Source organism: Chiloscyllium plagiosum, unplaced genomic scaffold, assembly GCF_037043375.1.
Source record: "Chiloscyllium plagiosum isolate Xiang-an unplaced genomic scaffold, Cpla_swu_hap1 HiC_scaffold_45, whole genome shotgun sequence".
NCBI classification, from domain to species: domain Eukaryota; kingdom Metazoa; phylum Chordata; class Chondrichthyes; order Orectolobiformes; family Hemiscylliidae; genus Chiloscyllium; species Chiloscyllium plagiosum.
The window spans coordinates 800,214-813,987 of NW_028270183.1; the positions used below are offsets into that span (position 1 = coordinate 800,214).

Below are 13,774 nucleotides of genomic sequence, written 5' to 3' on the forward strand. Positions count from 1 at the left end.
TTTCTACCACTGCTTGAAAATAGCACTTTGCATGAAGATTGTATTAAAAGTGTGCAGAGTCAAAACTGTTGACAGACATGGTACTGTACCTCAGCCTCTGGAGTCACAGATACTGTCTTCACGGTTACTGCTGCAGGAGCTGGAACAATTGGCTTGGGTTCTATTTTAACCACAGTTTCTTCAACTTTCTCAGGTTCAACTCCAGTAGGAAGTCCCTTATCCTGCAAAACCTGCAAGGAAATGAGTTTATAATTAGAGCAAGTCAATATTAAGGACCATAGTGACATAAATGGAAGAAAATAGCATGCATTACACCAATTAACTCCGCAAAACAATAGCATAAATGTTTTTTAAAAATCTTATAGCAGATTCTTCTCGCATAAGGCAGACAAAGAATTGCAGCTGTGATGAGCCAACCTTTTTATCAAAAGTAAATGATAAAAGTTGCACACAGTTGTTGTTAATTTATAATTTCAATGCAATCCTCAAGTTCCTTTCAAAAAACGAAGACCTTTGTGACCTGAATTCAGGTGTATATGTAGTTGACCTACAATGATATGGAGATTAAATGTTTCGAATGTTATCACCATATACAGGGAGAAAGTGAGGACTGCAGATGCTGGAGATCAGAGCTAAAAAATATGTTGCTGGAAAAGCACAGCAGGTCAGGCAGCATCCAAGGAGCAGGAGAATTAACGTTTTGGGCATAAGCCCTTCTTCAGAGAGGTGCGAATCCGTAGAATGACTTTTGTCATTTGCCTCTACCGTCAGGTGTCTGCAAAGGATGCCCGTTTAGAAGGAGATTTTATCTTTTGAGTGTTGTCAATTCAGAAATTGCAAGATGATATTTATTCATACAACATCCCAAAATATACAATGCAACAAACAACACCTACTCCCTCACATACAAAGACAAACAATCACATGCAAAGATGGATTCTAGAGAATGAAGTACATTGCTAGAAAATTAACATGATTTGCTTTTGTGTTCTGTTAAGATCAAGTCCTTTTAAACAGGTGTACACGATGTAGGCCTAGCTGTGTTTTCTCTTGCTGTTATTTGGGATGAATGCATTTCCTGATTTCAAGATAAGATTGATGCCAGGTCTGTGAGGAACGTTTGCAAGTGGAAGTGAACTAGTCTCCCTTGCACTGAGTAGAGTGACTGTGGTAGGGCTTTCTTCTCCTGGCTGGAGGAGTTGTCCATCTTGTCATCTGAAGGTTTCTAGACTCTATTTTTTCCCTGGAATTTGGAGTAAAAGGTTTACTTCTGAAGAGAGTTTCAATCAGATGATCAACACATCTATTTTCCACCCACAATGGTTTGGGAGTCCAAAGCCATTACATAATAGGAAAGTGGAATATTCATACTCAATTCAGAGGGTTCTTAAAATTTTTAGTCAGGGATGTGGGCACCTGTGGCTGGCCAACATTTATTGTCCATCCCTCGCTGCCACTGAGAAGGTGGTGGTGAACTACCTTCTTGAACTACTGCACCCATATGTCGTAGGTTAACTCACAATGCCATTAGGGAGAACATTCCAGAATTTTGACCTAATGACAGCGAAGGAACAGCAATGAAATTCAAAGTCAGGATAGAGTGTGGTTTGGAGTGAACTTGGAGGTAGTGGTGTTCACATGTATTTGGTGCTGCTTCTAGAAGGTAGAGGTTATGATTTTAGAGATTCTGCCCGAGAAGCCTTCATGAATTTCTGCAGTGCATCTTGTAGATGGTATGCAATGCTGAAAAAGAGTGTTGATGCTGGAGGAATGGATGCTTGTGGATATGGTGCTTGATCTTGGATGGTGTGAAGTTTGAGTGTTGTTGGAGCTGCACTCATCCAAACGAGAGGGAGTATTCCATCACACTCCTGACTTGTGCATTTGGGAAGTCAGGTGGTGAGGTATTCACACTGCAGGCCTCCAAGCTTCTGTACTCTTATGGCTAGTCATGTTCAGTTTCTGGTCAATGGTAACCCCAGACTTGATAGTGAGGGACTCAGTGATAGCAATGCATCAAGTAGCACTGGATAGATTCTGTGTTGTTGGAGGTAGTCACTGCCTGGTATTTATGTGATATTTTCAATTTTCAGCCCAAAACTGGATATTATCCTGATCTTGCAATATTTGGATATGGACTGCTTCAGTATTCGAGTCATGAATGGTGCTGAGCATTGTGCAATCATCAACGAACATCTCCATTTCTGACCCTATGATGGAGGGAATGTCATTAAGAAAGAAACAAACGACGATTAGACTAGGGCACTACCCTGAGGAACTGCTGTGGGGATGTTGCTGTGGGGAGATGACTGACCGCCCAACATCCGCAACCATCTTACTTTGAAAAACCTATGACCCCAAACAGTGGTGAGGTTCCCCCCACCGATTCCCATGACTCCAGTTTTGCTGGGGTTCCTCGATGCCACATTGCTCAGGTATGGCCTTGGATGCGAAAAGGAAGTCACTCTCACCTCACCTTTGAAATTCAGCTCTTTTGTTGAAGTTTCAGCAAAGGCTGTGATGTGATCAGGAGCGGAGTAGCCCCAGTGAAACTCAAAGCAGATGATTGGGAGAAACCTGATGGGTGGTTATTGGCTGGGTTGGATCTGGCATACTGGGTGAAAACAGGACATAACTAGGAAATTTTCCAGATTATTGGATAAATTCCAGTGTTGTAGCTGTAATAGAATAGTTTAACTGGGGAGGAGGCAGGTTTTGGAGCTTACGTCTTCAGTATTATTAGAACATAGAAAAATACAGCGCAATACAGGCCCTTTGGCCCTCGATGTTGCGCCGATCCAAGCCCACCTAACCTACACTAGCCCACTATCCTCCATATGCCTATCCAATGCCCGTTTAAATGCCCATAAAGAGGGAGAGTCCACCACTGCTACTGGCAGGGCATTCCATGAACTCACGACTCGCTGAGTAAAGAATCCACCCCTAACATCTGTCCTATACCTACCACCCCTTAATTTAAAGCTATGCCCCATCGTAATAGCTGACTCCATACGTGGAAAAAGGTTCTCATGGTCAACCCTATCTAAACCCCTAATCATCTTGTACACCTCTATCAAGTCACCCCTAAACCTTCTTTTCTCCAATGAAAACAGCCCCAAGTGCCTCAGCCTTTCCTCATACGATCTTCCTACCATACCAGACAACATCCTGGTAAACCTCCTCTGCACCCGTTCCAGTGCCTCCACATCCTTCCTATAGTATGGCGACCAAAACTGCACACAATACTCCAGATGCGGCCGCACCAGAGTCTTATACAACTGCAACATGACCTCAGGGCTCCGGAACTCAATTCCTCTACCAATAAAAGTCAGTACGCCATATGCCTTCTTCACCGCACTATTTACCTGGGTGGCAACTTTCAGAGATCTGTGTACATGGACACCAAGATCCCTCTGCTCATCCACACTACCAAGTATCTGATCATTAGCCCAGTACCCCATCTTTTTGTTACTCATACCAAAGTGAATCACCTCACACTTACCTACATTGAACTCCATTTGCCACCTTTCTGCCCAGCTCTACAACTTATCTATATCCCGCTGTAACCTGACACATCCTTCCTCACTGTCAACAACTCCACCGACTTTCGCATCATCCGCAAACTTGCTCACCCAACCTTCTAACCCCTCCTCCAGGTCATTTATAAAAATGACAAACAGCAATGGTCCCAAAACAGATCCTTGCGGAACACCGCTAGTAACTGCACTCCAAGATGAACCTTTACGATCAACTACTATCCTCTGTCTTCTTCCAGCCAGCCAATTTCTAATCCAAACCTCCAACTCACCCTCAATGCCATACCTCCGTATTTTTTGCAGTAGCCTACCCTGGGAAACCTTATCAAACGCCTTACTAAAATCCATATATATACCACATCTACCGCTTTACCCTCGTCTACCTCCTTAGTCACCTTCTCAAAGAATCCAATAAGGTTTGTGAGACACGACCTGCCCTTCACAAAACCATGCTGACTATCCTTGATCACATTATTCCTATCCAGATGTTCATAAATCCTATCCCTTACAATTCTCTCTCAGACCTTGCCCACAACAGAAGTGAGACTCACCGGCCTATAGTTACTAGGGTTATCCCTACTCCCCTTCTTGAACAAGGGAACCACATTTGCTATCCTCCAGTCTTCTGGCACTATTCCTGTAGACAATGAGGACATAAAAATCAAGGCCAATGGCTCTGCAATCTCCTCCCTTGCTTCCCAGAGAATCCTAGGATAAATGCTATCAGGCCCAGGCGACTTATCTATTTTCACTTTTTCCAGAATTTCCAACACCTCTTCCCTACATACCTCAAAGCCGTCCATTCTAATTAATTGTGACTCAATATTCACATCGGCAACAATGTCCTGTTCCTGAGTGAATACTGACGGAAAGTATTCATTCAGTGTCTCCCCAATCTCTTCAGCCTCCACATGCAACTTCCCACTACTATCCTTGACTGGACCTATTCCTACCCTAGTCATTCTTTTATTCCTGACATTGCTGGAACATTGTCAGGACCCATAGCCTTTGCAGTACCCAGTGCCTCAGACCATGTCTTTATATCATGTTGCGTGAATCAAATTGGCTAAAGGCATCTATGATGCAGAGGACCTCTGGAGGAGGGCAGGATGGACCATCCACTCAGCACTGCTGGCTGAGATTGTTGTGAATGCTTCAGCCTTACATTTTGCACTGATGTGCGCTGGGTTCTCCCATCATTGAGAGGAGAATGTCTGTGGTGGCTCCAGCCAGCCAATTTCTAATCCAAACCAGTTGTTTAATTGTCCACCACAATTCACTAGTTTCTGCAGCTATATTTTGCTAAGTTGGAGATAGGTTGGAGCAAGTCCACAAGCTAAAGTTGTTAATAGAATCATTCAAAAGAAGCGTTCACCATGGTTAGGGAGTCTTGAGATTATTCTGAGTCTGTGCAGAACTGTCTATTTTTAAACAACAGTTTCAGAAAAGTAGGCAATGAATAAAATCTATGGCTGAAGTAGTGAATATGACATGCCTTTACTTGGTATGAAACAAGAAATGAAATAATTTTTGACTTCACAGGCTGCCATATGATTTCTTAAATGAGCTTGACCTGAAACCCTTGACAACTGAAAAGTACAACTTAATGCAGAGAAACATTCTGATGCTTGGCAGAATACACAGGAACAGACAAATTTATCTGGACGAAAGGGATCAAAGGCTTAGTCAGCATCAAGTGCACAGAAAACTTATAATAAAAAGGTAGAGGTTTCAACAAAGTTGGGAAGATATTTAACAATGACTGACAGGAGAATGAGCTAAAGGCACTGCTGCTTATCTATTGGTTAGTGAGGAAGGTGATAGCTGAGACAAACATTCATAGCCTTTAAGATCATTGACCAGCCCTCATGCTGGTGCAACTCTGACAGGAGTAGTTCACTGGAAATCAAGGCACACTACTTGGTGAGCCATACCAAGTTGTAATTGTTTTATTTGATCACCAAAATGAGTTAATTGCTTAATTTGTGTTAACTGAAACAAAACAGACTTTCACCAGATTTTTCAATAAACTCAAAAACATTAACTATAGGCAAACTTATTCTTCAGATACATGGCAAATTGATTATCATCTAAGCTACTATTCTATACACCTATATGTTGCTTAGTCCCAATTACACAAAAAAGGCAGAGATATACATGACATAGCACTGCAGAGCAATTGAGTAAAAAAACTAGAGAAAACCCGGAGATCAAGAATCCAAATTAAAAAGGATAGAACAAGATTTTCTCTCAGTTTTTTCAGTTTCTTGTTGACAAGATATGAGTATGAGAATGATAGGAAAACTTCACATCAGATTTCAGATTCAGATGAGTAAATGGTTAGGAATCTTAATATTTGAAACTTTATCAGGTTTCACCTGTCCCCCACCCTCCAAATCAACCTCACTCAGATAGATACAGAAAGGGCAGTTTTCCACTCCAAATTTTGGCTCTTACATTACAATCTCTCAGTCTGTATCCTTGCAAACTTCAGAAAGATCACCTCTCATACTGGTACAACTCTGACAGCAGGAGTGCGTTGAAAATAGCTTCTGGGTGTGTACTCAACAAAATAGATCCATTGGGTTTTTTCAGGTCTACTTGCACAACAGTTAAAGCAATAAACTCCATTTTTTCCTCAAAATTTTGCTGTTCATGGCTTTCCAAAGAAATTTGCTTACTTTATACAGCAAATATAACAAAGCGTTTTCTTAACCCGTTCATTCTGCAATTCCAAAGGTAACAATAAATTCTCTGTAATCCCATAATGTCTACTTTATGGTTCTCGGAACGCAACGATACATACCTTGACTGCTACATGTAGCTTTGCAGTTTTTTTAGATGGCCCTGATGCTTCATAGCTTTTTCCATCAACTTCCACGGACATAGTAAATACAGGAGCATGGACGGGGCCCGTCTGGGAGATTAATTTGTATTGAAGACCTGGTCGCAGTTGATTGAGCCTCATCAATGCATTCATTGCTTGAGCAGGTTCAACTTTTTCCTCAGCTGCTGAGAGTCACAAATAAAGTTTACAACATAAATCAAAGGTTACAAACAACTCCAATATACTGTTTACAAAATAATTCCTGAAGGGAGCACTCTTGGACTTGCTCATCTCTACACATTGTTAAACCTTGGCTCTACGCCAATTTGTCCGAACCCACACAGCATGACATGGAGGATGCTATAATTAACCTTTAATCTTGGCCAGGGAATGAAAAGACAGCCAGGGTTCAAGTTCAACATCACATTCTCATGACCAACATTGACTATGAATGTAGATCACAGATAATGGCTTAATTGACTTAATTGCAGTGGCCACATTCCAAATTAAGAAGCTTGAAAACATCAAGCAAAGTTTACATGTATAGACCATCACACAAAAAAGGTATGACAACTGCCGGCATCCATTATCTAAGTAAGTAAACAACTATCCTTGTCTTTTGGAGACCTGTGCAGCTTTTTTAGTGTGTGCGCAGTATCCTCTTCCTTACAACAGAGGAATGGATATCATTATGTTTTCTGTGGAACATTAAAAATTACTTTGTTAAAATTTCTCCATGAGACAGGAGTGTAAATAGAATGAGTCTATCCTCTTTCACTCATGATGAGTTATAACAATAATATTTCAGTAAGTTTATGTGCACAAAATGCCTTGTCCCATGATGAAACTTGAAAATTTTTAAATTTATGGGATGTGGGAGTTGCTGGCTGGCTACCATTTATTGCCTGTCCCTAGCTGCCCTTGAAACTTGAAAATTCCTTGCAATACATTGATTTGTCCATCCATCATGTCTACAGGAAGCTCGTCATCATCAACTTGCCTTTTTTCTGAGTTTTCTTTTTCTTCTTATTTGGAGACTTGTCCTCACCAGAGTCTTCATCTATTGGCCGCTTTACTGGTGTGCTAAATGCACTTGGAGGAATTTGAACTGAAAAAGTTAACAGATTCAAATGCATATTACATCTACAAGTAATAAAAGATAACAAGAGGTCTAAATACACACACAATCTGTGTTCTTGTTACAGAGTGCTTAAAGGTTCAATTCCCTTTGTATCACATGGGGAAGACAAAAGTCCTGCATAGAATTAATCAGAGATTGCCTGAATGAGTTCTGCGGGTGATGGTGGTGGGCATTTCCCAGACTCTCCCGTTGGTTCCCTCTCCACCTCACACTCCCACCTCCCTCCCCCGCCAAAATAAATGGTTAACACACATATTTCCATAGGATCACAGTCCTGGTGGGGCAGATAGCATACATATTGTGATGTACAATGACGTGGGATGTGTTGTAAATGACAAAAATAACTATGCTCGTCATTGTCCATATTTCAAAACCGCAATCTGTAATTTACTACAGTCAATTGAATAAGATGTGATTGCATGATTTCAGCTCCAACTGTGAGCACAGACATTTTTGAAGAAGCTATGTCAGAATACAAAATAGAACAGGAAAGGGAAGACTTACCATTCAGGATAAATATCATTTGGCATAAAACAGATGAGGAAAAGTAACAGAAATGGGAAAATTGTCACAAAGCGTGAGCTGCATGATCTGCCACTGGCACACAAAGACCAAGCTATAATTCTGATCTAAGGGCTCTTGTGATGCTGTGGTCACACATCTACCTCTGAGCCAGGAGGCCTGGGTTCAAGTTCCTTCTGTTCCAGAGGTGTGTGTCATAACACACTTGAATAAGTTAGTTAAAAATATCTATAACCCAGGATCCAATCAATGACTTTTGACAGCTAGCAGGCTGCAACTAATTTCAACACACTTACCTTGAACGTTGAATAGAAAAGGAATAATTGAAATCACTTAATGTTGATTGTTAACACCAAACAGTTAGCACCAAACAGAAAAAGGTGGAATCTTACATTTGAGCTATAAATCAAGTTTTTACAGGTGTAACACCAGTGCAACAACAAAATTATTCACAACTGACACTAAAGGGTTGCATACTTTGTACTTCCTACCTGTATAATCCACTGGATTTTCGTTTTTAGGTTTTTTAGGGAGTTTGGAAGGCAATGGATCCATTCCCAAAACTTTGTGTAATTGTCCAAAAGCAGCAAGACGCAGTGCATGCTAAAAGCAATGAAGAGGATTTAAAACAATTCACATAATGCAATTCAGAAGTACAGAATCAAGCCAGTTAAAATGATATGTTTTACCTGACTGCTCTGGGTTATGTCCTCTCTTTGCTGTCTGGTGAGACTGCCAATGGCATCCGTTGCTTCTTTTTCACAAGGATCATAGATACCAGGTCCATCTATAGCAAAAACATTGGAATGTCAGAGAGATGAAAAGAGAGATTACAAAGACAACATATCTCTTCCCACAATTTGAAACAATACAGAACAATTGGGGCAGCTGGCCAATGTCACAACATAGGACTGTGGCAACTTCTGGCAGAGCAAAATAGAAACACATATGTAGTCTACATAAATGTGCACCAACAGGCATCACCCAGGATACAATACATTTCTTTAAATTACATGAATCAGAGATAGGATGCAGAATACAAGAAAACTGTCTTCTGTTCTAGTGACCTTCAAAGTGACACCAACGTGTTGTGCCTCCTTTATATTAAAGGGATAACCACCTTGCTGTCAAATATGCCTTGCCACCTCAAATTGGCCAACTTACCTTGGACTCTGTGGGTTTGTCAAAGCAAATGCTGCTAGAAGGGTTTTGACCCCAAGCAGTTCACACAGTCATATTTTATGTGGGTGCCATGCAATTGTAGCAAAGGACCAGAGAGACAGAAATTAAACTAAAAGCATCACTGCTTACATTTAAAAAAATACAATTATTTGTTAACTTTCTGGCAAAAACATCAAGTATGAGGCACATACCTAACATTAGAATTCCAGAAGCCAGACATTCTAAGACTCTTCGCATTGCCTCTCCTGCACCGAGGGGTCTGTTGGCAGTTCCAATTGCTTTTTCACATATCAACTCTAAAGGCTAAAGATAAAACTGAAGATTAAAGTTGGGCCCTCGTTATGGGCCACTTCAGTTGCCATTATGTTAATTGTGTACACTCAATGAGAATTCTTCACAAACCAAAGCACATCAACAGCTAATATCTCAATAGGTCTGGATGCTAATGCAAAATGAGTGAAGGTGATAATACTCGTGGTATAAACAATTTACTTTCAACACTCAGCCAAAGTGGTATTCTCCAAGGCCTCAACTGAACTGCTTATAGAGTTTATGGCAGGCAGTGATTTGTAATCAAAGGATACTAAATTCAGCTGCTTCAATGTCCTTCCTGCCACAAAGGTCAGAAGTGGGATTGAGCAATGGTGACAGCAAAATTTTGAAGCGCTGTCCATGATTCCTCAGAGACTGAAGCAGTGAGTACTTGCTGTGGTTCTGTTCGCCGAGCTGAAAGTTTTTGTTGCAAACGTTTCGTCCCCTGTCTAGGTGACACCCTCAGTGCTTGGGAGCCTCCTGTGAAGCGCTTCTGTGGTGTTTCCTCCGGCATTTATAGTGGCCTGTCCCTGCCGCTTCCGGTTGTCAGTTTCAGCTGTCCGCTGTAATGGCCGGTATATTGGGTCCAGGTCTATGTGTTTGTTGATGGAGTTTGTGGATGAGTGCCATGCTTCTAGGAATTCCCTGGCTGTTCTTTGTTTCGCTTGCCCTATAATGGTAGTGTTGTCACAGTCAAATTCATGTTGTTTGTCGTCTGTGTGTGTGGCTACTTGGGATAGCTGATCGTGTCGTTTCGTGGCTAGTTGATGTTCGTGGATGCGGATCGTTAGCTGTCTTCCTGTTTGTCCTATATAGTGTTTTGTGCAGTCCTTGCATGGGATTTTGTACACTACATTGGTTTTGCTCATGCTGGGAATCGGGTCCTTCGTTTTGGTGAGTTGTTGTCTGAGAGTGGCTGTTGGTTTGTGTGGTGTTATAAGTCCTAGTGGTCGCAGTAGTCTGGCCGTCATTTCAGAGATGTTCTTGATGAATGGTAGTGTGGCTAGTCCTTTGGGTTGCGGCATGTCCTCGTTCTGTTGTCTTTCCCTTAAGCATCTGTTGATGAAATTGCGCAGGTATCCGTTTTTGGCGAATACATTGTATAGGTATTCCTCTTCCTCTTTTTGCAGTTCTGGTGTGCTGCAGTGTGTTGTGGCCCTTTCGAATAGTGGCTTGATGCAACTTCGTTTGTGTGTATTGGGGTGGTTGCTTTCATAGTTCAGGACTTGGTCTGTGTGTGTGGCTTTCCTGTGTACCTTGGTGGTGAATTCTCCGTTTGGTGTTCTCTGTACCCTCACATCTAGGAATGGGAGTTGGTTGTCCTTTTCTTCCTCTCTCGTGAATCGGATTCCTGAGAGTGTGGAGTTGATGATCCGGTGTGTTTTCTCTATATCCGTGTTTTTAATGATTACAAAGGTGTCATCAACGTATCTGACCCAGAGTTTGGGTTGAATTTGTGGTAAGACTGTTTGTTCTAACCTTTGCATTACTGCTTCTGCTATGAGTCCAGAGATCGGTGAGCCCATGGGTGTTCCGTTGATTTGTTCGTATATCTGGTTGTTGAATGTGAAGTGTGTTGTGAGGCACAAGTCCAGTAGTTTAAGTATGCCATCTTTGTTGATGGGTTCAACGTCCTGTTGTCTGTTATGTCTGTTCAGCAGGTTGGCTATTGTTTCTCTGGCTAGGGCTTTGTCAATAGAGGTGAACAGTGCTGTTACGTCGAATGAGACCATGGTTTCTTCCTTGTCTATGTGTATATTTCTGATGATGTCCAAGAATTCCTGTGTTGATTGTATAGAGTGTCTGGATCCGCTGATCAGATGTTTCAGTTTCTGCTGTAGTTCTTTGGCCAGTTTGTGTGATGGTGTCCCTGGTAGTGATACTATGGGTCTGAGTGGGATGTCTGATTTGTGCACTTTAGGTAGTCCACAGAATCTGGGGGTGTTGTTGCTTTCACAGGTTTCATTCTTTGTAGGTCCGACCTGGTTATCTGTCCGTTTTTTTGTAGGTTCCTCAGTGTGTTGTTTATCCTATTGGTGAGCTGTGGGGTGGGGTCAAACTCCCTCTTTTGGTAGGTGTTGGTATCTGCAAGTAGTTGTTGTGCTTTTTGGATGTACTCTGCTTTGTCCAAGATGATCGTCATTCTGCCTTTGTCTGCTGGTGGTATGATTATATTCTTATCGTTTCTTAGTGATTTTAGTGTTTCCCTCTCCTTGGTGTTGAGGTTATGTGTTTGTCTTTTCCTTGTTATCAGGGGTACGATACTTTGTCTCACTGTTTGTTGTGTCTCTTCTGTCAGTCCATTGTTCCTGAGTGTGCATTCTAGTGCTGCTAGGAAGTCTGCTGTCTTGGCGTCCCTGTGGTTGTAGTTGAGTCCCTTGGCCAGTATTGTTCTTTCCGTGTCTGTGAGCTGTCTGTGGGAGAGGTTTTTAACCCAGGTGTGTGTTGTGGTGTCCTCTTTGTTGTGCGTTAGTTTGGCCATTTTTTCTTTTAGTGCCGTTTTTTTGTGGTGTGTGGTCCTGTTCTGTCCTCTGGTGACGGCCTGTTCTATGGTCCGGGTCCATTCCTGATTGGTGGTTTTTGAAATTAACGACTTTTGGCACGCAATTTCTTGTCTGTATTTGTGAAGTCTGTTGTGAGCGTCTGTAATCATTACCTGGATCATCCTGAGTCCGTTCTGTCTGGCTGTGTCTCTGGCTTGTGGATTGTTGACTGGTGGTCTGTATCTGACACTTGGTGGAAGGATTTGATTCTTTCGGCATTCATGCAGGAACCGGAGTTGTTCGTATGTGGCGCTTAGGCAGTTAGCGCAGGATTCCCATTTCCTGGCTTGCCATAGCGCCTCTCGCCCGTAGGTGTTCAAAGTTTGTGAGAAGATTTGTAGCTCGGGTGCTCGTTGCTGTGGTTCTGTTCGCCGAGCTGGAAGTTTTTGTTGCAAACGTTTCGTCCCCTGTCTAGGTGACATCCTCAGTGCTTGGGAGCCTCCAGTGAAGCGCTTCTGTGGTGATTCCTCCGGCATTTATAGTGGCCTGTCCCTGCCGCTTCCTGTTGAGTACTTACATGCAACAGGATCTGAACAATATTTGCGATGACAAGTGTCAGGCAAACGATCATCTCCAACAGAGAGAATCCAAATCATCACCTCATGACGTTCAACAGTATTATCACTCAATCACCGCCCATCCACATTCTGAACTGAACCAACCACACAAATACTGTGGCTACAAGAGCAGGTCAAAGCCCAGGAATTCTGCAGCCAGCAACTCATTACCTGACCCCCAAAGCTTGCCCATCACTTATAAGCTGAAAGTTTGTTGCTGGAAAAGCGCAGCAGGTCAGGTAGCATCCAAGGAGCAGGAGAATCGACGTTTTGGGCATGAGCCCTTCTTTAGGAATGAGGAAAGTGTGCCAAGCAGGCTAAGATAAAAGGTAGGGAGGAGGGACTTGGGTAGGGGGGTTGGAAATGCGATAGGTGGAAGGAGGTTAAGGTGAAGGTGATAGACTGGAGTGGGGGCGGAGAGGTCAGGAAGAAGATTGCAGGTTAGGAAGGTGGTGCTGAGTTCGAGGGTTGAGACTGAGACAAAGTGGGGGGAGGGGAAATGAGGAAACTGGAGAAATCTGAGTTCATCCCTTGTGGTTGGAGGGTTCCTGGGTGCTCTTCCTCCAGCCGTCGTGTTGCTATGGTCTGGCGATGGAGGAGTTCAAGTACCTGCACGTCCTTGGTGGAGTGGGAGGGGAACTTGAAGTATAGAGCCACTGGGTGGTTGGGTTGGTTGGTCCGGGTGTCCCAGAGGTGTTCTCTGAAACGTTCCGAAAGTAGATGGCCTGTCTTCCCAATATAGAGGAGGCGACATCGGGTGCAGTAAATGATGTGTGTGGAGGTGCAGGTGAATTTTTTGGTGGTTATGGAAGAATCCCTTGGGGCCTTGGAGGGAAGTAAGGGGGGAGGTGTGGGCGCAAGTTTTGCATTTCTTGCGGTTGGTGGGGGGTGTGGACCTGACGAGGGAGTCATGGAGGGAGTGGTCTTTTCTGAACGTTGATAGGGGAGGGGAGGGAAATATATCCCTAATTACTATAAACCGACCGACTCCCCCAGCTGGTCTGGGTGTCCCAGAGGTGTTCTCTGAAACGTTCCGCAAGTAGGCGACCTGTCTCCCCAATATAGAGGAGGCCACATCGGGTGCAGTAAATGATGTGTGTGGAGGTGCAGGTGAATTTGTGGCGGATATGGAAGGATCCCTTGGGGCCTTGGAG

At 43.0% G+C, this 13,774-nt stretch overlaps 1 protein-coding gene across 3 annotated transcripts in view; it reads right to left on the bottom strand.

The window, feature by feature from the left end:
- LOC122540157 (interleukin enhancer-binding factor 3 homolog) overlaps nucleotides 1–9,581 on the bottom strand; it is a 28,293-nt gene extending 18,712 nt beyond the window's left edge. For 2 of the 3 annotated variants that reach the window (XM_087983476.1, XM_087983474.1), the window contains exons 1-6: nucleotides 9,400–9,581; nucleotides 8,716–8,813; nucleotides 8,518–8,629; nucleotides 7,364–7,471; nucleotides 6,343–6,548; nucleotides 90–230 (exon numbers count right to left, since the gene is read on the bottom strand). In XM_087983476.1, the coding sequence (XP_087839602.1) occupies nucleotides 90–230; nucleotides 6,343–6,548; nucleotides 7,364–7,471; nucleotides 8,518–8,629; nucleotides 8,716–8,813; nucleotides 9,400–9,445 (711 nt within the window). In that variant the 5' untranslated portion in view covers nucleotides 9,446–9,581. The remainder of the gene's footprint in view (nucleotides 1–89; nucleotides 231–6,342; nucleotides 6,549–7,363; nucleotides 7,472–8,517; nucleotides 8,630–8,715; nucleotides 8,814–9,399) is intronic. The other variant, XM_087983475.1, reaches the window with a different exon arrangement.
- Nucleotides 9,582–13,774: the final 4,193 nt, after the last annotated feature.